Source organism: Leptopilina boulardi, unplaced genomic scaffold (assembly GCF_019393585.1).
Source record: "Leptopilina boulardi isolate dan_hultmark-lab unplaced genomic scaffold, ZJU_Lbou_2.1 LbouV2_333, whole genome shotgun sequence".
In the NCBI taxonomy this organism is placed as follows: Eukaryota; Metazoa; Arthropoda; class Insecta; order Hymenoptera; family Figitidae; genus Leptopilina; species Leptopilina boulardi.
In genome coordinates, this window is record NW_026137900.1 from 389,936 (window position 1) to 411,770 (window position 21,835).

The window sequence follows — 21,835 nt, forward strand, 5'->3', positions numbered from 1 at the left end:
GAGACTGACGCAAGTGAATATGACATTAAATTATTTGGAATTAGTTTTAATCTAATATTCGTTTTTTCAATTGTGATTAAAAGAAAAATTTAATATAAACTCAAGAAAATTGGCGTAAAAAATAAATAGCACTGATCAAAAATTTTAGCATTTGCACTTGAAAGAGAACAATACGAATTTTCAAACTTTTTAGATTTAATTAACAATCGTTTGAGATTTAATTAACAGTCTATTGAGATTTGATTAGCAATACTTTCAAAGTTAATTAACAATCTTTTAAGATTTAATTAACAATCTATTGAGATTTAATTATCGATTATTTTAGATTTAATTTATAATTTTGTCAATTTACTAGCTTTTGAAATTTAATTTTCTAACTTTCTCCATTAATTTTTTAAACTTTACAGTTTTAGTTCGATCAAATAATAAAATGAAATTAAATAAATCAATTAAATAATTGAATAAATAATTTGAAAATTAAAGTTTTCTTTCAAGTGACTTAACATTTTCTCAGCATCCTATTTCTATGAAAAAAAATTCCATGGAATTAATGTATATAGATAGATACACGAAAACTATTTAATTATTAATTTATTTATACGTGACAGTTTTACAATATTTCTAAATTACCAACTTCCTTTTCATTAAAGATTTATAAAAATGATCATGCACCAACATTAATTAAAAATAAGTTTTTGATGCAAAAAAATTCCTGTTGTTTTTTTTTTTTTAATAAAGTTATAATAATTTTCTTTTATTGATATAATTTTCAATTGACATTGTTTTAAAGCTAAATTATTTATTTTTTCAATTTTTAAAAAGAGATTATAATATTTAAAAATATCTTTTTATTCAACGCATATATAATCGAAAAAAATATATGTGATAATATATATGTATATTACTTAAGAGTATATTAAAAAAAAGTTTTGATTTCGTACGATTGTAAAATAAAAAAAAATTGATTGAGATAAATAACGAAGTCAGCGTTGGAATTACATTTGAATAGTTTACATTTAAATATTTTTTTTATTGTGCTTAATTATTATTTTATATTAAAAAAAGAAAGGAAATTTTTCAATTTTGATTATGTAATTTTAGAAATATTTTAATTAATTACGATTAAAGAAATGACAAATTTGTACAGTTATTTTAAGTATATACAATGACGAGACTCAATATGTACAGTTTATTGTCACGTTCTGTGCAAAAGATTTTTCCGCAAGAAAAAAGAAATGAAAAGAAATTTCTTTTAAATAGTGGAGCGCAAAATATCGAGAAAAAAAAACATTTATATAGAGTTAGTTGATGAGATTTGTTTTTGTCAACTCTGCTAAAAAAAAAATTGTACCTACGGCTTTTTAAGCACTTGTCCAGAATAGATGCTAATGCGTTATTAACGTTACAAAACAGAGCAGTGTCCATCCAGGTGAGATAACGAGAGAAATCCGTCAGAATTGACATTTTAAGATTATGTAAAAATAAAAATCAAAACCCTTATTTTAGAAGAGTGTTACAGAATATTATAGATTACATCTTAGAATGTTCAAGTCCAAAAAAAAAACGAAAAGCCTAAGTAGCTAATTCATACATTATAAACCAATAGGTATATTATATATATATATATTAATGCGCAAAATACAGATGTTAAAAACAATTTTTTTTTAAAAGGATTTTTAACTTCATGAAAATTGAAATTAAATAATGTTTTTTAACTCTAGAAAAAGGGATGATTAAAAATAATTTCCATTTAAAAATTTTTCATTACAATAAAGAAGTAAATTAATAATTAAAAGACAAAAAAAAAATTAATTTCGACTGAAACTATTATTCACGGCTCTTGAAAAATATTTTGAGATTTATTTCAAACATTCCTTTTGATCTAATATAAGAAACGATTTAAAAAAATTTTAATTACAATCAAAAAGTTTTAAAATTCTTTAAATAAAAAAAAACGTATTTATTAAACAATTATAATTAAATTCTGTCGCAATATCAAGACAAGAGTACAAAATATAAATTTCTCTTTTTGTCAAATTTTAACGATTTTTAGGAAGTAATTCGTTTTATATAAAAAAAAATTATAGCTTTTTGTATGCTTGTCTCGATATTAATGTCTGAGTCCAGTTTTTTTTATGTAAATCAGTCAATAAAAATTCACAAAGAATTTTTTAAATTTGACTGCTTTTAAAAGCTCTCTATACATAATTATTAATTACAAACTTTGTTGTACAAGGCATCGCTGTAAATATGTGAATTATTAATCAATTATGTAGTGTCCAAAGAATTGTTAGAATTAGTTTTTTTATTATGTCGGCGAATAATATTGAATTTTCACAGTTGATGACACGGTTTTCCTTTCTTTTTTTGTTCAGCTTGCCTCAAAAAGTGAATCTCAATTTTTGTATATCTCTCTTTATTAGTAATTAATTGACAATATTAATATAATAATTAATATACAATTATATTAATTATTAATTAATAATTATATTAATAAATAATTATTATTAATATTGATAATGTTAATTATTGATTGAATGATTATATACAATATTATTATGGGATTGTATTCTATAGTAAATCGAAGTGTGCTTTTTTTTTACTTTGGACAATTTTTATCTCTGAAGAAATTTCATTATTAATTCTTCAGAGTAATGAGATTTTTTAAAAACGTACATTTGAAAAATATACAAATATAATGTAAAAAAAAAAAATAAATAAACGACTCGTGAGTAGATGTGAATATTATTTTGGCGCATTTAAGACGCATGCTTTTATTAAGGAGAATGATTCCTGTATAATTTAGAAATAGAATTCTGTCATTTTACGCCTGATTCGAATGTCGAAATAAAAACATTATTTGAATTGAAAATTTTGACAATAATTTTTTATATCCAAATATTAAAGTTTTTAATTGTTTTAGATCTTTTTATTTTTTTAAATTTTAGAACGCACGCGCGAATTTAAAAATTTATTTAAATTCTTCATTTTTATTGGACGATTGCAGAATCATGGCTGACATTGAACCTATTGTAGAAATTAAAATTAAAATTTGGCGCCACGTTTACTTCGAAATGCACCAATCACAGAGCGGCAGTGGCCATTATTGAAATATTTAATGCAAACGCGCCATAAGGTTTTGATTTTGCCTTACCGCGTGTAAATTTATTCCATTCCTATTGTGCGATACGTGATATCAACTTGTTGCGTGATCGTTTGCCGGTGTGCTTCTTATTTTTACCTTTTTTTTTAAATAATTATAAATAAAACAAGTTGTTTCAGATTTGAAATTCGCAAAAGTAAATTCAAAATGCCACATTATCATAAACCAGAGTCCAAAACTGTTCAAGAATTGAAGGACATTGCAAACAAGCTGAGAATCCATTCTATTCAAGCCACGCAAGCCAGTAAATCGGGGTAAGTTTTTATCATTTTTTTATTTTTTGAAAAAGAATTCATTACAATAATAAACATTATGTATTTCATTCTTTAAATGGAAAAATTGCTTTCTATCAAAAATTGCATGACAAAATATAGGTTAAGTCATGATAAAAAGTGAAAATTTTCCATTGTCCTTGGATATGGATAATTGGGCTTGAAAAAATGGTCTAATTTCTGTTGTTTTTTTTAAAAAAAGGATTTACTTTGTTTGAAATACTATTTTTGAATTATAGACACAAGAGAGTTGAAAATAGAACATTTTTAAGCGCGTCTTAATGACTCAAGGTCGCGGTTTTTCGCGGTTAGAAGAAAAAAATAATTTCTCGTGAAATAGAATAGTTTATTAATTTATAAAAATTTATTATTTATTGATAAATTTTGTGTTGGAGATAATTAATAAATGGTAATCTTAAAGATTATTGTGAATGTAGCGGCACACTGAAATTGTAAATTTTTTATAAACAAAGTTATTATTGATAAGTATATAAAAGAAAACTCCAGTTTATGCATTAGAAAAATATATTAAACTTGTTTATACGACAAAACATTATAGTTTTGTTGAATGAACGTGACACGCGGTTCAAGGAAAGTTTGGATCGTTTATGCGTCGACTCGGATTTTATGCGTGTGACCGTTCTAAAAAGGTGAAGACTGTGAAGAGTAATTTTACCTCTGTAAAAAGAACAAAATGAGATAATAATACTGCTATCGTATAACACAAGGAATTAACTTACATAGACTACGGTTATAAAATTAAGTAGCAGAATAGAAAGTAATGAAATATAAATTTAAAAACAATTAAGAAAAATTTTAAATATTGTAATTTAAACGATTTGAATTTAAAATTTATTTAATCAATCTCTTTTCGGGTAAATAATTAGCATTTATTGAATTTTATTGTAATATACATAATCTCTTTCAATATACTTAATTGTAGAATTTATATTAATTAAAAGAAAGAAGAGAATCATTTCTTTTTTTTTCTCGCCACGTGGTTTTTGAACGCTTATTGTTAGAGATAAATTTAATCAGTTTTCTTATATAACATGAATATAAGGAATAATAGAAAAAAGAAAATCACGATTTCTGATTATATATAATTTGTTGTCAATGTGAAATAAAGATTAATTTTATTTCAATTTGAATATATGTTTAAAAAAAGTTAACAATATTTTCAATTTTTTAATTAAAAAAGAAAATTATTTCATTTTTTTTTTTAATACTTATTTTCAATTTCACAATAGGGTTTATTATTTTTGTAATAAAAATATTTTTCATTTTAGTAAATTATTAGAATTAGTTTTTTATATTAAAATAAAAAATTATTAGTAATATTTTTTTTAAATTAAGCTTTTTTCTTTAAAATTTTTCTATGAAATTTTTGTTAAGTTGTTTTATTACTCTTGACATGGTATGCAATGCCTTTCTAAATCCTGCGAGGTGTATTATTCGTTCAATACACGCGTTTCTGTCAATAATCGTAAGAATTCAACGCGCATAGCCAACCAGGGTATGGAAATTTTGTCTAGAAAATATCGACAAGAGAAATAAGCTATTTCATTGATCATCTAGATGTCTCTTTAATTTTAGAAAATATAATTTTTTATCATTTCCCCCTTTAAATTTAATTTATTATTAATTTTTTTCACTTGTAATTAATTTTCCAAGTTTATATCATTTTTTTAGCTAGCTTTAATTTGACAAAATTTAAATAGTAATTGTGAAAATGAAATGATTTTGAAAAATTAAATAAATTGATATTGTTAAATTATATTGAAATAATATAATGATAATTAAAGACGATTTTTGTTGAAAATTTTTCAAAAAATTATTGATTTTGTTAGATTGTTGGTACTTGTAATAGGTGGCAGTAGACTATGTTGAATGATTTTACTTGAAAGTGGGAGTGACCAACTCCTGAGTACCGCGTACTTCATGGACAATCAACCGGCAGTTTATATTGAATCTTCAACTTGTTCGGATTGATTAAAATTATATAGTCATGAGTTCGACTAAAAATTTGCAAAAATTGCGCGATGAAGCCAACAGGCTTAGAATACTTAGTATTAATGCCACTGAAGCTTCAAAAAGCGGGTATGAAATTTTATTTTTATTATAAACGTTAAAAATCGTTCAATTTTTTATTAATTAATTCAATTTAATTATCGATTATCTTTCAATCATTAACCGTTTAAATATATTTTTAATAAATTCAAATTTTGAAAATTTGTCTTTTCTATAAATGTTTGTATTTCTTAAAATTCCTTTTTTTGTATTTGAATATTTTCTCAAATTACGTGGGAAATTTTGTTGTAAATAAAATTTAAATTTTCTTTTAAGAATTTTAATGTAAATCTTTAGATAATTATTGGGAAAAATTATGAATTAGAAAAATTTCCATCTACTTATCAGAAAATTCTATTTATATATCAGTGTCGTTTGAAGAAAAAAAAAAAAATTCATAGTCTTTGACGATAATAATTCTTCAACTGTTTTCTAGAATGAACAATGTATTGAATTAACGTGACCTTTACGAGGCAAAATGATAACAAGTTAAGAAATTTTTGCAAATTGTCAAAACTTTTGATAGTTACGCTTGTGAAACTGTTATATGCTTCATTCGTCATTTGACCTCTTATTTCCGTTAATTTAAAAAGAGAAAAAAATTTTTTTTTAATTAAATTTTTACTAGAAATTTTTATATTTTTCTAAGTTTAGATTTTATTTTTATTCGCTAATTATACAAAATTAACTTAACCGTTATAAATTCCCATTCAAGAGTGACCTTCAATTATTGTGTTGTCCTTCTATAATAATTCTTTCAAAGTTTCTTCAAACTTTTAAAGTTATATAATTTAAAAATTATTATTTATGAATGAAAAAATTGGATGAAATTAGGACAATTAGTTGATAGTAATTAATTAATTGTGTAATTAACATTAAAAAATTAATGTGTGAAATGTACAAAGTTAATAAGTGTAATTATAATATTGAATGTATTTTTTTAAATTTAAAATATTGGAATTTGATTTGATAACAAATTTATTGTTATTAATTGACGTTATGTTAGGAGAAAATATACAATCAACAATCGTGCTTACGTAATTTTAATCGTATGATAATGAAATGATTATATTAGCTCAACTTTTACTCCATTCATTCAGGAGGTCAATTTTTTTTTTAATTATAGAAATACAGTTAAAATTTTGTGTAAAAATTAATAATTTCTTCATACACCAAATTTTAAAATGTTGATTAGCATAATTATTTTTAAATTATATACAATTAGCCTTTCATTAGTTTTTAGTGAAAATATTTCACCTCAAAACTTATTTTCTTCACTTAAATATTTTCTTTTCCACAATCGGATTTTCTTAATAGTTTTCTAAATTTGTTCCATTTAACATTGATTTATTTCTTGTAGTTAAAAATAAAATTTTTTCAGTTGGAATATTGATAAATTCTGATATATTGAAAAAATATTTAAAAATTTTGTTTATCACTGAATAAAAATACAGTGAATAATATTTTATAAATGAAAGATTTTTTAATAATTGAGACAATTTTATTCATCAAAGTGATAATGTTTTGTAAAACAACATCTTCCCTACATTTGATACATATATCAGATAATGATTAAAAATTTGCTTCATTTGTTTAATTGTGATATGTATTAATATGTACTTTGTATTCAAGATCATTTTTTCAAGTCTTGAAAACTATTTTTTATTCTTTTATTATTTAAAATTATTTAATATTTTACTTCTTTAAAATTGTATTATAAAAAAATTAATGAATTTCTTTTCTTTTAGACATCCAACATCATGCTCGTCCATGGCAGAAATAATGTCCGTTCTTTTCTTCCATACAATGCGCTATAAAGTTTCTGCACCAAAAGATCCGAGCAGTGACAGATTTGTTCTCAGCAAGGGGCATGCAGCTCCTATTCTTTACGCAGGTAAAATATTTTAAATATATACATATATAAACAAAAGTAGAATAATTTAAAATAAAATAGAAATAAGTATATATAATTAAATTTTATTAATGAGAAATTGTTTGTTTTCAGCATGGGCAGAGGCAGGCCTCTTCCAGATTTCCGATTTGCAAAATTTAAGGAAATTTGACAGTGACCTTGAAGGTCATCCAACTCCTAGATTGAACTTTGTTGATGTAGGAACAGGCTCATTGGGACAGGGCCTCTCTGTAGCGGCAGGAATGGCCTATGTTGGCAAAAATTACGATAAAGCCAGTTACCGGTAATTAATGTTAAATTATTTAATTTGTTTTTACACTCAGATACCAAAAAAAGCGTTTCAAATTAAGGATGTAAATATATTTCTCATATTTATTTTATTTTTTTTTTTTGAAAAGAAAATAATGTTCTTTTGAGAAAAAACAATGATAAGAAAAGCAACTTAATAATTTAAGGAATATAAATTAAATAATAAATAAAATAACAAGATGAAAATTTACAAAAAGAGAGGAATAATAATAATTTAAAATTACCTTAATAGTAATCAAAAATTTTTAAATGTGTTTTCAGGGTTTACTGTTTAGTTGGAGACGGTGAATCGGCTGAGGGTTCAATTTGGGAGGCTTTGCATTTCGCTTCTCATTATAAACTAGATAATTTGTGTGTTATTTTTGACATTAATCGTCTTGGACAGAGTGAGGCTACAAGTATTCAACATGACATGGAAGTTTATCGCAAACGCCTCGAATCATTTGGTTTTAATACTTTGGTTGTTGATGGACACGACGTTGATGAACTCACGAAGGTATGAATATTGAAAATTTACTTTATAATTCACCTTCTAATCAAGAAGAATTGAAAATTTTATTTAAATTCAGAACAATATAGAATTAGTTTTATTAAAAAATTATCCAAACAAATAATAGAGAATTTAATCCATTAGTTTTATTCACCTTTTTTTTATTTATCAGGCTTTCCACGAAGCACAAAGCACAAAAGAACGTCCCACTGCCGTTTTGGCCAAGACTTTCAAGGGAAAGAATTTCCCAAATATCGAGGATTTGGACAATTGGCACGGCAAACCTCTTGGTGCCAAAGCTAATGAAGTAATTGAGGTAAGAATTTTTATTAGATTTTATTCCATTAGTTTCCTTCTTTTAAAAAAAAAACTTTGCGTACTTCTTTCTTTGTTAACAAGTTTTTTTTTTAAATTTGAATTAAATTTTACGTGATTTTCAATATTGGCGATATTTCAATGTATCTTATTTTTTCAGCACTTGACTACACTTATTAAAAATCAAGGACCACTTGAACTTCATCCTCAAAAACCTTTAGTGGAGGATGCACCAAAAATTGACATTAGTAATATTAAATTAGATACACCACCAAGTTATAAACTTGGTGAAGCTATTGCTACACGCGCTGCCTATGGAACAGCTATTGCAAAGGTAATTTTCTTGCAAATCGTTTTATAAATATTATATATTTAAAATACCAAAAAAGTCCGTGTAAATTTGGGAAATTTTTTAACCATCGTGAAAAACTGAAAATAGTTTAAAAAGATTTTCCTAATTAAAATAAATTTCAGATTGCCAAGAACAATTCACGAGTTATTGCCGTAGACGGTGATACTAAAAATTCAACATTTTCTGAAAAAATCAAAACCGTCGATCCAAAGAGATATATTGAAGGTTATATCGCCGAACAAAATTTAGTTGGAGTTGCAATGGGAGCAACTTGCCGCGATCGAACTGTTGCTTTTGTTTCTACATTTGCCACATTTTTCACTCGAGCATTCGATCAGGTAATAAATTTGAAATTAAATAATTAACTACTGTTTTTGAATTTTCAAATTTAAAAATTAAAAATCGGAAAGTCAACAAAATGAATTTATCCAACAGATAAGAATGGGTGCAATCTCGCAGACAAATGTAAATTTTGTTGGTTCCCATTGCGGTGTATCAATTGGTGAAGATGGTCCTTCACAAATGGGTTTGGAGGATATTGCAATGTTCCGAACAGTACCTGGTTCAACTGTCTTCTATCCAAGTGATGCTGTTTCAACGGAACGAGCGGTTGAATTGGCAGCAAATACAAAAGGCGTTTGTTTCATTCGTACATCACGTCCAAATACTGCCGTCCTCTATAAGAACGATGAGAATTTTGCAATTGGAAAAAGTAAAATTGTCAAATCATCACCAAAAGATGAGGTTCTTGTTATTGGAGCTGGTGTTACACTTCACGAGGCTATTGCAGCTGCCGAGGAATTGGCTAAATCTGGTATTCATGTTCGTGTTATGGATCCATTCACTATTAAACCAATTGATCAGGCTGCAATTTTGGCAAATGCAAAAGAAGTCGGTGGTAGAATTGTCACTGTCGAGGATCATTATCCCGAAGGTGGATTGGGAGAGGCTGTACTATCAGCTGTTGCAATGACGAAAAATGTGATTGTCAAGAAACTTGCCGTACCGGAAGTTCCACGTTCGGGACCACCAACTGTTTTATTGGACGCATATGGCATTAGTGCACGCAACATTGTTGCTGCCGTTCAAGAAATACGTAAAGCCTAAACTTTTTTTGTCTTTTGCGAAATGAAACGTGGCTTCTAAAAAAAAGGCGCAAAATAATAGCACAAAAAGAAAAATCGACGAAAGAAGATGTGTGATCAAAGACTTTTTACCTTTTATACGTGCCTATGAATTTTTTTCACGAAGGTTAGAAATTACTTTTTTTTAAATATATATTTCACTGGAAAATTTCAATATATTAGAGCTATATATTATATAATAATATCATATGGATAATATTATAAATAATCAGTATCTTACACTTGATCAAACATTTATGAAAGTTTTACGAGAAAAAACATTTTTTTTATTTCTACTAATAATTAAATTTTAATCTCGATTGTCGGGTAAAGTTGTAAATTTCAAATATATTTTTCTAAAAGGTTTGTAGAGATGTATGGTACTTGAATGTTGATTCAATTGAGTGTTTTTGCATTTATTATAATATTGATATAGTTTTTTATGAAGCCACTGAAAGCGAATAGACTTATTTTCAGAAATCAAAGTCTTTTTCTCTTCCTAAACTTTTTGCAGTCAACGAATATTAATTAAGATTTATAGATATTATATTTTTATTCGTTTCAATATTACAATTTTTCTATGAAATTCTCTGTCAGAAATTAATACTGGAAATTAGTATTGAAATAGACAGTTAATTGAAAATTATTTATTTTTTCCAATTAGAAATTTATAAATAAATATAAATATAATTAATTTTTTTTTTAAAAGTATTATTAATTTAATTTTTATAGGTATTTTAAATTCACAGGTAAAATTTTACAAAAATTGTTAACATACTTTGAATTCCTTATTATTTACAATTATAAATATTATTAATTTTTAAATATTTTTTTTGTGAATAATTTAAAAGTGGATATTTTTACTGAAAAAATATTATTGTTTTTTTAAAGTTAATATTTATAGAAAATCTTTATTTTATATAATTTAAATTAAAAAATTGTAGCAATTAAAATATACAATTTGATCCGCTTTTAAAAAAAGATTAAAAATCATTAAAATATCAATTAAATAGTTTAAGAGGATAATATTTATAAAAAGCATTTTTTCATTTTATTATTAGAAATTTTATTTTAAAAAAATAGGGGTAATTTTGGAAAATGTTACATTAGTGCGACAGCAGCGCCACGAGAAACGTCCTCGTCACGTACTCAACACTAACACAATCATAACAGCTCTTCCCACACACATATATATATACATATATCTCTTCACGTTTGTTGCATGTGTGTGTTCTCAAGATGGCCGCCTCGCAGCTTGGTAATGTTGACGTCGTCCGCAACGAAACCGCGTCTCACGTTTCTGCGTGAAAACAAGAAAATTGGAAGGTGTGACCTGCTCATTAACAAGCAACGAACAAATCTTGAGAATAATTCAAATCGTGAGTGTTGTGTGAAAGCGTGTTTTAAATTCGTTGGAAAAATTTTGAATCACTCCAAATTCGTTTCTTGTCAATGGAACGTGGTGGTCTCTATTTTATAAACGACAAGTGAAGAACAGTGTACAAAATAAGAATTATTAAGAAAAAACAACCATGTCAAGGGTTCGCTAGCGCCGGATATTGTGATAATAAATGCGTTCACCTGAAAATAAAAACGTCATCAGTGCAATAATTTAAACGTGCGACTTGAGACTCGGCAGAAACGATTGACGGCCATATTAAACACACGACGACGGATCCCCCGCCGTCATCGCGAGATATTCGGCCAAGGTGGAGACTGCTATTCATCATATTGAGTGGATTTTTTCTCACATCCTGCGGATGAAGTTTGTTGCTCATCATCTTCAAGGAACGAACGGGGAATCTCGACCAGGTCGAGTTACCACGGCGTTGTTTTGCCTGATGTCCCTGCCAGCCGTTCCCGACCCCGGTTTACAACTTCGAAATCGGAATACCTGTTTATCACCCGTTCTGGACCCTATGCTACCGATCTGGTAAGTAAAATAAACTAATTTTTCTCTCAATTATTATTTATATAAAAAATTTCATCCCCCCCGTGGACATAGCTGTCACATTTCGTGCGTATTTCTCCGTCGGGCCACTTGTCCGTCTGTCCTTCCGTTCTCATCTCTCTTTTCTCGTGCATGTCTGATTTGACGTACCGCTTCAATCTTCTTTCACTTCTCTCTCTCGATTTTGACAGTTTGGACCCCTTTCACCTTGACTTCCTTTAATTTTCGTAAATGGACTTGATTTCTTTTGTTTCCCAAGAAATTTTCCATTTTCGTGAATAGATTATATAGAGGGGAATTTCTTTTTTTTTCTCGTGTTTCAGGAAATAGGATTTGATATAAAGATGTGAGGGTTTTTTTTTTAAAGAAACTTGAAATTCTTAATAAGTGTCCGGAAGTTTGGCTTCTTGAATAAAAATAAGAAACTTTAAAAAAAAGAAACGGATATTTTTATCAAGTTTAAAGTTAAGAAGATTAAAATTTAGATTGATAAATTTTTATAGTGGTCGTAAAAGTTATTTGTGAAACAAATTTTAAAATATATTCAGCTTTTCTTAAAATTTGTCTTTTCTCTATAAATTGTGAATTTTCAGTTTTTAAAGAGATTGGGTATTGGGAAAATTTTTTTTTTTTTTTTGTTTCATAGTTTTTTTTCTCAATAAAAATCGATTTTAATTTTTGTAATGGCTTTTATTATTAAGAGAAATTTACAAAAGAAATGATCGTTATAGAGGATAGTGACAGATGAAATTTATCGGAAAATGTTGTGGGATTTTATCTCGTGTGCAATATACTTTATCGCAAATCTAAGACTAGTATTAACAAAACCACTTTTTTTTTTTTTTTTTTTTTTCACTCCAACAATTCACTCATAATACACAGTGTTGACGTAAAACAGATGAATGATTACAATAATTCTTGTGTAAAAATCTTGTTTTTAAACATACCTGAAGTTGGTTTCTTTTTTTTTTTTTTTTTTTTTTTTTTAATGTGCAAACTAAGAATTGTTAGGATGATGCTTATTTATGAAATTTGATTATTATCACTTACGAGAGTGGTATTTATTTTTAAATTGAGGGTTGGTTATTTTTTTTAAACAATCTTTTTAAAACAATAATGGCCTCCATCGTTCATTACTTTGAAAGAAAATAAGATGAAAGCTTAGATAAACCCATAAATTCTAAGGAGCTGCATGGAATTATTAAAAGTATATAATGAATTCAAAATGAAAACTTTTAAAAAGTCTTTTCATTACGAAGTTCTAAACGTTAATTTGAACAAAATGTTGCTTTACGTCAACATTTTTAAACTACATATTATACAAATGAAAAGAAAAATATTTAATTTTTCCACGTTTAAAAGTTTTATAATTATATATTAAATAACTTTTATCGAGATATTTTATATTTAAGTTTAGAATTTTTGTTTTTTAAACATGAATTAAAAAATAGATTTTAATTATAAATTTTCTTTATAATATTTAAAATCCCCTTTTTTTTCATTATTTATTCGTTGCTTTTAAATATATTGGTTTTCTTTATGGAACTTAAAATTAATTAAAATAGTTAATTTATTACAATTTTGCAACGAAGCGTCTTAAGTGTATACGCACACTTTAATCTAAAGATTGATATTATAATTAATTTTTTTTATGGAAATGTCTGTACTTGAAGTTTTCAACGTGCAAATAAATGAGAAATTTTTAATATTTAAATAAAATTTATTAATTTATTAAATGAGAATAATAAATTAATTGATGTAATTTATTAAAGGTGATTACATATTTAGAAAATTAAATGAAAATTATAGTATTCTTATATTGAGCATAATAAATATTTAAAATTGAATCTTAAATTATAAATATAATTATTCTGTGTTTATTCTAAAAATAATTCTTAATTCAATATATTTTGTATTAGATTAGGAATAGGTGTTTTTTTTTAAATAATTGATTTTGAATTAATCTTTTTACTTTTAGTCACTAAATTAATTTAAGAAAATTCAATATATTAAATTAAAAAATTAATTCAATTATAGTATCAAATAGAAAACATAGTCAACGTTGAGTTTCTGATTTTATAATTTAATTCAGTAATTCGAGGAAGCAGATGTGAAAATGAAATATAAAGGGTATGGGTTAAATTTATTTAATTTAATCAAAAAAAAAAAAAAATATGTTACATAATACGTAATTGAGTCAGAATAGTGATTATAGAATTTGTTTCTGAAAAAAATAAACAGTAAAACAGAATAATTTCATGACATTTTTTTTCTCGCAAAGTTTCTTCATCGAATCTTCGATTAATCAAGTTTCATCGAAACTCGCATCACGAACATATATATATATACTCTTTCCAGATTTTCAAGCATCTCTAAAACTCGGTAGGGTGAATGAGCGAAAGAGAAAACTTACGTTTAAGTTTTTGAACATTTTTTTTTTTAATTTCTGATTTCTTTATTTATAGCGTTATTATTTTGTATGCTGGAAAACTTTAGTAAAAAATTCATTCATACGATAAAAATAAAAATGAATCTAAAAAAAAAAAATTTCGATAAAATCTTTTTTTTTAGCACTAAATTGGAATTCCTTTTGATTACTAAAAATAATTTTTCACAATGAAAAATATATAAAAACAAGATCACATTAGAAATTTTATAAATTTAAAGAAATGATAAATATAAAAGATAAGAAGAAATTTTTTATTTTATTGTCATTTTCTTTATATTTCTTGTGTGGAAAAACATCACTCAGCAAAAATTGAAAGTTGCATATTTTTTTATAGCACTGATTGGGAAAATTAAAAATCTGCTAATTGAGTAGAGTCGAAAAATATTGGAAAAGACTTTTTTTTAAAATAAAGTGTTGAGAGAGATAAAGTAAAAATAGAAAGTCAATATTTTTTTTTTCTTTCCTTGAGAATATTTTCACTGGCATCAGAGAGAGAGAGAGAGAGAGAGTAGAACCTACCGCGAACCTTTTACACTCGTGAATGTACATTGTGTCAAATCACCGGCAGTTACAAGCAAGCACGAATAGCTTAGCGCTTGCGCAATTTTCCATGGTCTCGTTTCTTCAACCCCCTTTTAGGTAAAATTTCAACCCTTCCATCATCAAAACTCCCAACTGCAGTATTTGATTGTTTGATAAATTTTACTACTTTCATTTCAAGCACATCAAAAACCACCTAAATTAATTTCAATTTATGCCCCTGGAAGTTATAATGCAGGAAATATATATTTTTTTTTTATTTCACTGACTTTTATTATTCAAAATAGTTGTTTATTTAGATTATTCAAAAATATAAAAAGCATTTTCTTGTTAAATTATTATCTTTTGATTTTTTATACGAGTTAATAAAAAAAAAATTTTATAGAAAGGAGAAAATTTGTTATCAATAAATTCACATTTAATAAATATTTTTCTATTAGGGAAATTATATTTTTTTTTTACCTGAATTATGAATTTTTTAATATTAATAATGAATTTTTGATAAATTATAATAATTAATTTAGAGTTTCATTTTAGGATAAAATTATGTAATAGTGTTGGTCTCCCTCCTCCATAAACCCTTTCCCATGCAACAGATTGTAACATTTTCGTGGAAACTCCTCTCCACACGTAAAAGCTGTTACGTAATTTATAGAAAGCCCTCTGGAAAATTGAATTTTTTTTTCAGAGGTTTTGTAAGTTTTCAGTTGATAGAATTTTGTAAGGCCGAATTTTATATGAAATTAATATTCGTGAATTTTTTAGAATTTTTTTATTTATACAGGAAGTTTAAGTTAAAAAATTATTACGTGCAGATTTGAATGTTTATAGGCATATAAAATAATTTTTGTAGATTTAATAAATGAAAATTGGATTAGGAATTTATAATTTGAAAATAGGTCAAAGTTTCTTCATCAGAAACAAAGGTTATTTTGTAAGATTTTTAGAATTGATTTCGTAATTTTCTTTGTGGATATATGATTTTGATGAATTGGCAAAAAAAAAGAGAAAAAAACTGTGTTTCGAGTGAACTTGCATATTGTAAAATAATGTAGAAACTGTGCAAAGTTGGTTTCGCTTATACACACTTCATCTGTCATGTATTTTCAAGTAACATGTACATGTATATATATATATATTTCTGTAGTCCTTTATGCCTTATGCAGCGACTTGCGCTAGTACAGCAAGCCTTTGTCGAACGTTCTTTGGATTCCATAGGTTTAGCAGTAGACGCTTTTATGCTCAAATATATTCATGCATGTACAATGTAGTTTGTACTGCACTTTATTGAAACAATATATATATCTATACAAGGTGAACTTGTACCTAATAAAAAAAAGTTCAGATCAGTATTAAAAATAACACTTTGCGGTTCACAAATTTCTCATCTTCTCTGTATTTAGTCTTTCTAATTAAATAATACCAAAAATTAATATAGTCCATACTAATTTTCATCAATCGTAAACTACGTTTCATATACGACTAAATAGTATATACAGAAACAGTTTGCATTTTGAAATATTTACATAAATTATTCTAATCGATAGAAGATTGCAGATATGAAGAATTTTTGATAGCGGAGACTAATTAGTAATTATAGTGCATTGAGAAATGAATATTTGCTCCATTGGTTTATTATCGGATAAATAATAATAAAATATATGGCAAAATGTTTTGTTCTTCTTATTTGTTATTACAGTAAATATACTGGAAATTACATTTAGTTCTGCATGTTTAGAGTTATGTACAAATATCTGAGTTTGGTGAATGCTAGTGGGAATTTCATCAGTATATATAATTTCATCTGCATATAATTCGAAGTACGTGTGCAATTAACAATTTAACTCAAACTCTCCAGGTTATTTCACGCACAGTTTGATTAGCACAAATGAACTTTCTGTGTAATGTATTTCCATTTCTATTGGTTCATCTATTGTTGTTCATTTCAAGATAGAAAATTTTGTTTATACTTCCCAGAAGTTTGGTTAAACATTTTCTAGTGATAAGAAGTTTGATATGTATATAGAATTATAAAAGTATACAATGTCCTACGGATATTATTTCTTGAAATGAAATCAGAGATCGTGATGGAGTGAGATAATTGTATTTTTCCATTCTTCTTTCCATACAGTTAAAATCCAGGCGTTAAAATAGAAAAAAAAAATTATAATATATAGTATTTAAAATTTATTTTCTTGGTTCTATAATGAATTTGTTGCAAAAGAAGTTTTGTATATATAATATATATATATATTTATGAGGCAATAACTTGCACATTGTATATAGAGAGTTATTGTCTCTACTGTATACCAGTCTGTCGAATCTTGTATTGATCGATCCCAATTGCATATCAATTGAGAATATATATGAATTTCGGTATTTGCGCTGACAATTATTGAAGTATGCAAATGTTTCATGCAAATTTAATTTATCCGAGAAATTTCATTTATTATATACAAGAAATACCCATTTTAACTCCTTTTCTTCTATTTTTCACTCTAACGAATTCTCAATTATTCTTGACATTTAACAAAATCGAAAAATGTGGAGCATTATTGTTTGCTTCATTAAGAAGATTTGAAATTATTTGTTTTGCGTTTCTAAATTATTAGCTTGAAAAATAATAGTGCTAAGTTCATTTCGACTAAATTTTGCACTATTTTTGTACTAAAATCCAAACTTACAGAGAAACAAAAAAAAAAAAAAAAAAAAAACTCTTGAACTAGAACTTTAGGGACATGTATTTGTACAATGAAAGACTATTTTAAAAATTAATATTATTTCAAAATGGTAAACATTTTTTTTTTATACTATTTAGTTTTGTTTCTAACCAAATAATACCAAAAATTAATCTAATTTTCAGTATGTAATTTTTGAAATGAAAAGTTTTTCAGGGTATTTAAATTTTCTTGTAGAATAAAATTAGAGTTAATCTTAAAATAAGGAGTTTTATTTCGGGTTTGATTGTTAAATGTCCTTTGTTAATAAACAATTGAATGGCTCTCTGTTTTTAGGAGTAGGAGAAAAAAGAGAATTGTTTTTGAATTGTGTCGGTAGTGTAAAGCTTTTCAATTGCATCTCGAGTTTTAATGTGTGTGTTAGGGAGTTGAAACGAAAGATGCTCAAGGGTGTGCAGTAGCAAGAAAGATCTAATCTCAGAGTCGAGCAAATTGTGTCAAGAAAGCGTTGGCTGGTGAATTTTCAGTAACAATACATGATTACACAAGGGGTAAAGTAATGAAAGTGTAGCTCTCTCTCTCTCGCTCGTTGATCCTATTACAGGAATGCAGTTTGCAGTTTATACGTTTTTTTTCAACCATTGGCTCCTTATCTATGACTTTATTTTTTTTTTTAAATAATTTGAATTGTTCGCCTTCTTTTATAAAAAAAGGCGGAATAATTGAATATATGGAAATCGATTCACTAAACATTTGTGTGAACCATCGAGTGTTATATAATAAGCACAAATATAGTTATTTTAACGGTTCTCCTATATAGTCCTCTGACCAACAACCCCTCTGTGTTTAGCTTTTTATAGACTACTGTATTTGATCGGGAGGGTGCAATGTAGTATTTTGGTTTGGTCCGCACGATTTCTAATGCAATTTTCAATCTGATTGGAAAATGGTTCAGTAAATAGAAAATTTAATTCTAAAATATAAATTGAAATGTTTAATATATATAGTTTTGTTATTTGGAAATGTTAAATTTATGCAATTTTATGAAATTATTTTTCTCATTTGCCTAGTTTTAGGTTATTTTTTTTTTCTAATATAAAAATTATAGATATTATTTTTTCAATTTCAACTGCACGAATGTCATTCGTATAAACTTCTATTATATCATTTGGATCGGAATTCTGATTAACTGGCTATGTACGTTGATGGAGTGTTTTAATGTAGTTATTTCCTAAATTATCTGATGAATTTCAGCTGCTCGGGAAATGGATAAATGCGGTAGTTATTCCAATTATTTTTTCATAATTTCAAATCGGAAATTCTAAAAGTTTTCTATTTAGAAAAAAAAAAATTGTTACACTGAAATACTTTTTATTTCAAAAATGGGAAAACTGCGTTTTTGTACTATTTAGTCTAAAATAATTGAAAAATTAATCTAATTTTCAATTTGGTTTCAGATAAAGTTATTTTATCAATAAGTAGTTTTAAAATACCTTATAGCAAAAAAAAAAAAAAAAATTTGATTTCATTTTGAGAATTAAAAGTAAATATTGTCGGTAATTGAGAAAAACGTGACACATAATAGAGAATGAGCTAATGATGAAACGTATGAAAATTTGAATATGGTAATGATAGTTTCGCCCCAGCTCAATTTTAAGCGCGAACTATATATCCATGCACACCCTACTTTTGTGATCAAATATGATATTTTTGATTTTCACTGATGGTTATATTTTTCCTATAGTTGTATAGGTATATAGTAGCGTGACGCTTACACATACACACAGGACATATATATATATATATATCTTTCCTGTATATGTAGAAGGGATATAGTGCATATGTTCTGATGCCAAATGCAATGACGCCATGTGTTTCCAGTTGAGTTGAAAAGGGGGTGGAGGGTTTTGGACAAGCAGAATAGCAAGAGGAATATTCTAGGCGAGTGGGATGGACACATAAAACCCCTTGTGGGATACATTCCCCAAAACTTCACAGAAGTTGTCCCATGTAATTCTACTATATACACATTCAACCGTTTTCTTCTATTACTTCAAAAAAAAAAAAAAAAAAAAAAAAAAAGCGTTGATATTTATTTTAATATAGAATTTTTGTTTCTATAAAGTTTCTGAACGTTTAAATGAACGAAATTTGTTTTTTGGTCTATAAATTTTTTTTAATAATTATACTATAGCAATGAAAAAATAAAAAAATACATTAAACAAAAATAATAAAATAAATTAATATACAAAAACAATTTATCCCAAATATTTTTTATTATTTTTGTATATTTGTACTGTTTTGTACAATTTTTGTATTTTTGAATTTATTTTATTTATTTTGCTACTTTCTTTTTATAATTAATATTTTTTTTATTTAATTCAATTTCGAATAAAAAATTCAGTTCAATTGTTATAATTTCAGTGATAAAGTGATTATTTTATTATTCAAAATATAACGAGGAGAAAACGGTTAAATGTGCACGCTATTATTACCATTATATATCAATCGGGATTTACAATCGCAATATTATCAATGAACCAGATGAATTCACGTCATACAATTTATAAAACAAAAATAATATTACTTGAAAAAATATATATATATATATATATATATATTTAAAAAATTAATATATTAATTTTATAATAAAAAGGCTTATTAGGTTTTAATTTAATATATATTAAAGAAATTAAAATTATTGAATAGAATTAAATTTTAATAAAATTATCAATTTTATCCCCGAGCGCTGAAATTTATTTTACAATACAAAACATAACCTTAAAGTGTTCAATATTTTCTTGAATTATAAAATAAATGAGTCAAACGTACAGCCACAGGAATAAATTAAGTATATTTTTATTTGTTTTTTTTCCAAGAATTAAATTCATTTTTACGTAACAAGTTTTTTTTTCTTTTTCTTCTTCTTGTTATTACAAAAGCCACAAGATTCTCATTAAAAAAAAAAAAGAAAAAAAAAAACAATAATTTGATAATACAAAAATTCATGAATAAAGAAAATTTATATTCCCATATAACTATGATTCATATAAGTACAACTGTCACGTTTTTATGATAAAAAAAAAGTCGAGAAAAATAAGAGATTTTTACATATACAATATTTTCTTAATTTAAATTTTATTTACAGATTAAAAATGTTTTTGAGGATTAATAATAATAATAAATCTCTACTTCCGCAAATAAAAAAAAAAATGATCGTAAAAAGTTGCGGATAAAGAGTTCAATTGAAATGTATTTTCTATTTTCTTAGAATCGCGTATACCGACAACCAATAATTTCCAATCGATATTGAAAATTGTTACTCTTAGTATATATATATATATAAGCAAATATGAATTGTTATGCAAGTATTGAATTCAAGAATACTTCCAAAGACTTTTCCTATATATATAGGCGGAAACTAGTTCAAACATTATTCGTTTGACCAAATCGTCTATAAAGAAAGGGATTACGGAAATTGACTCTCCTCCAGACTTTAGTCTTGCATACTTGTTTTAATGCACGCTCTCGCACACACGTTTTCTCACATATGATTTAGAGGAATATAAATTTTAACTTTAGAACACATGTATCGTTGTTTATTGCGTTGGAAATTAGAGAATTTGAAATAATGTTGAAATTATACAGTAAAATATTAGTGGTTTTAGTAGTTTTAATAGTTTTAGTATAGTTTCATTATAGTGGTTTTAATTTGTTTCGAAATTTGAGAAAAAAAAAGACATTTTTTTATACGTATTTTATTTTTTTTTTGTTACGAAAATTTTAATTCTCTCTGCCTTCTTTATTGGTTGATATAAACACCTGGAGTTCTGGCCACCTTTATAATAAAGCATTAATGCCTATCATTAGCAACGTCATCATTCCAAAACCTCTACGAATAGTTGCGCATTCAATATATATATTTTGGTAGTTATTATTTCTTCAATATTCTTTGCTTTCCAATAATGTTATTTTTTTTCCCCCATTGTATATATAGCTTTAATAAACGAGCTAGTATCTCAAAAAGATAAATAATTGTTCCATGGTTTCAAATTTAGTCCTTAATTAGTGGTATACACAGGAAAAAAATTATAAAGTAACTTTTACTATATACAAAGTAAAATCTAAATAGTCCGCAACTTCTGCTCCAAAAATAGAAAAAATTACTCCTCCTTATCAAATAATTTTTTTTTTTTTTTTAGTAAATTGA

At 25.7% G+C, this 21,835-nt stretch overlaps 2 protein-coding genes across 4 annotated transcripts in view; both read left to right on the forward strand.

Moving 5' to 3' along the window:
• The first annotated feature begins 3,171 nt into the window (after positions 1 to 3,171).
• On the forward strand, positions 3,172 to 10,492 carry LOC127285477 (transketolase-like protein 2). Of its 2 annotated transcripts, none has more exons than XM_051311513.1 (8): positions 3,172 to 3,417; positions 7,254 to 7,399; positions 7,511 to 7,700; positions 7,988 to 8,222; positions 8,389 to 8,532; positions 8,692 to 8,865; positions 9,006 to 9,221; positions 9,319 to 10,492. In XM_051311513.1, exons 1-8 carry the CDS (start codon positions 3,311 to 3,313, stop codon positions 9,988 to 9,990), a joined length of 1,884 nt encoding a protein of 627 aa, XP_051167470.1. In that variant the 5' UTR covers positions 3,172 to 3,310; the 3' UTR covers positions 9,991 to 10,492. The 2 variants fall into 2 exon arrangements, with proteins under 2 accessions (XP_051167470.1, XP_051167471.1); XM_051311514.1 differs by lacking the exon at positions 3,172 to 3,417 and adding an exon at positions 5,370 to 5,535.
• A 725-nt stretch (positions 10,493 to 11,217) lies between these two features.
• The window catches only part of LOC127285478 (mucin-4-like), a 41,423-nt gene continuing 30,805 nt past the window's right edge, over positions 11,218 to 21,835 (forward strand). For both annotated transcript variants that reach the window (XM_051311515.1, XM_051311518.1), the window contains exon 1: positions 11,218 to 11,940. The gene's annotated coding sequence lies outside the window, so the exon portion shown is untranslated. The remainder of the gene's footprint in view (positions 11,941 to 21,835) is intronic.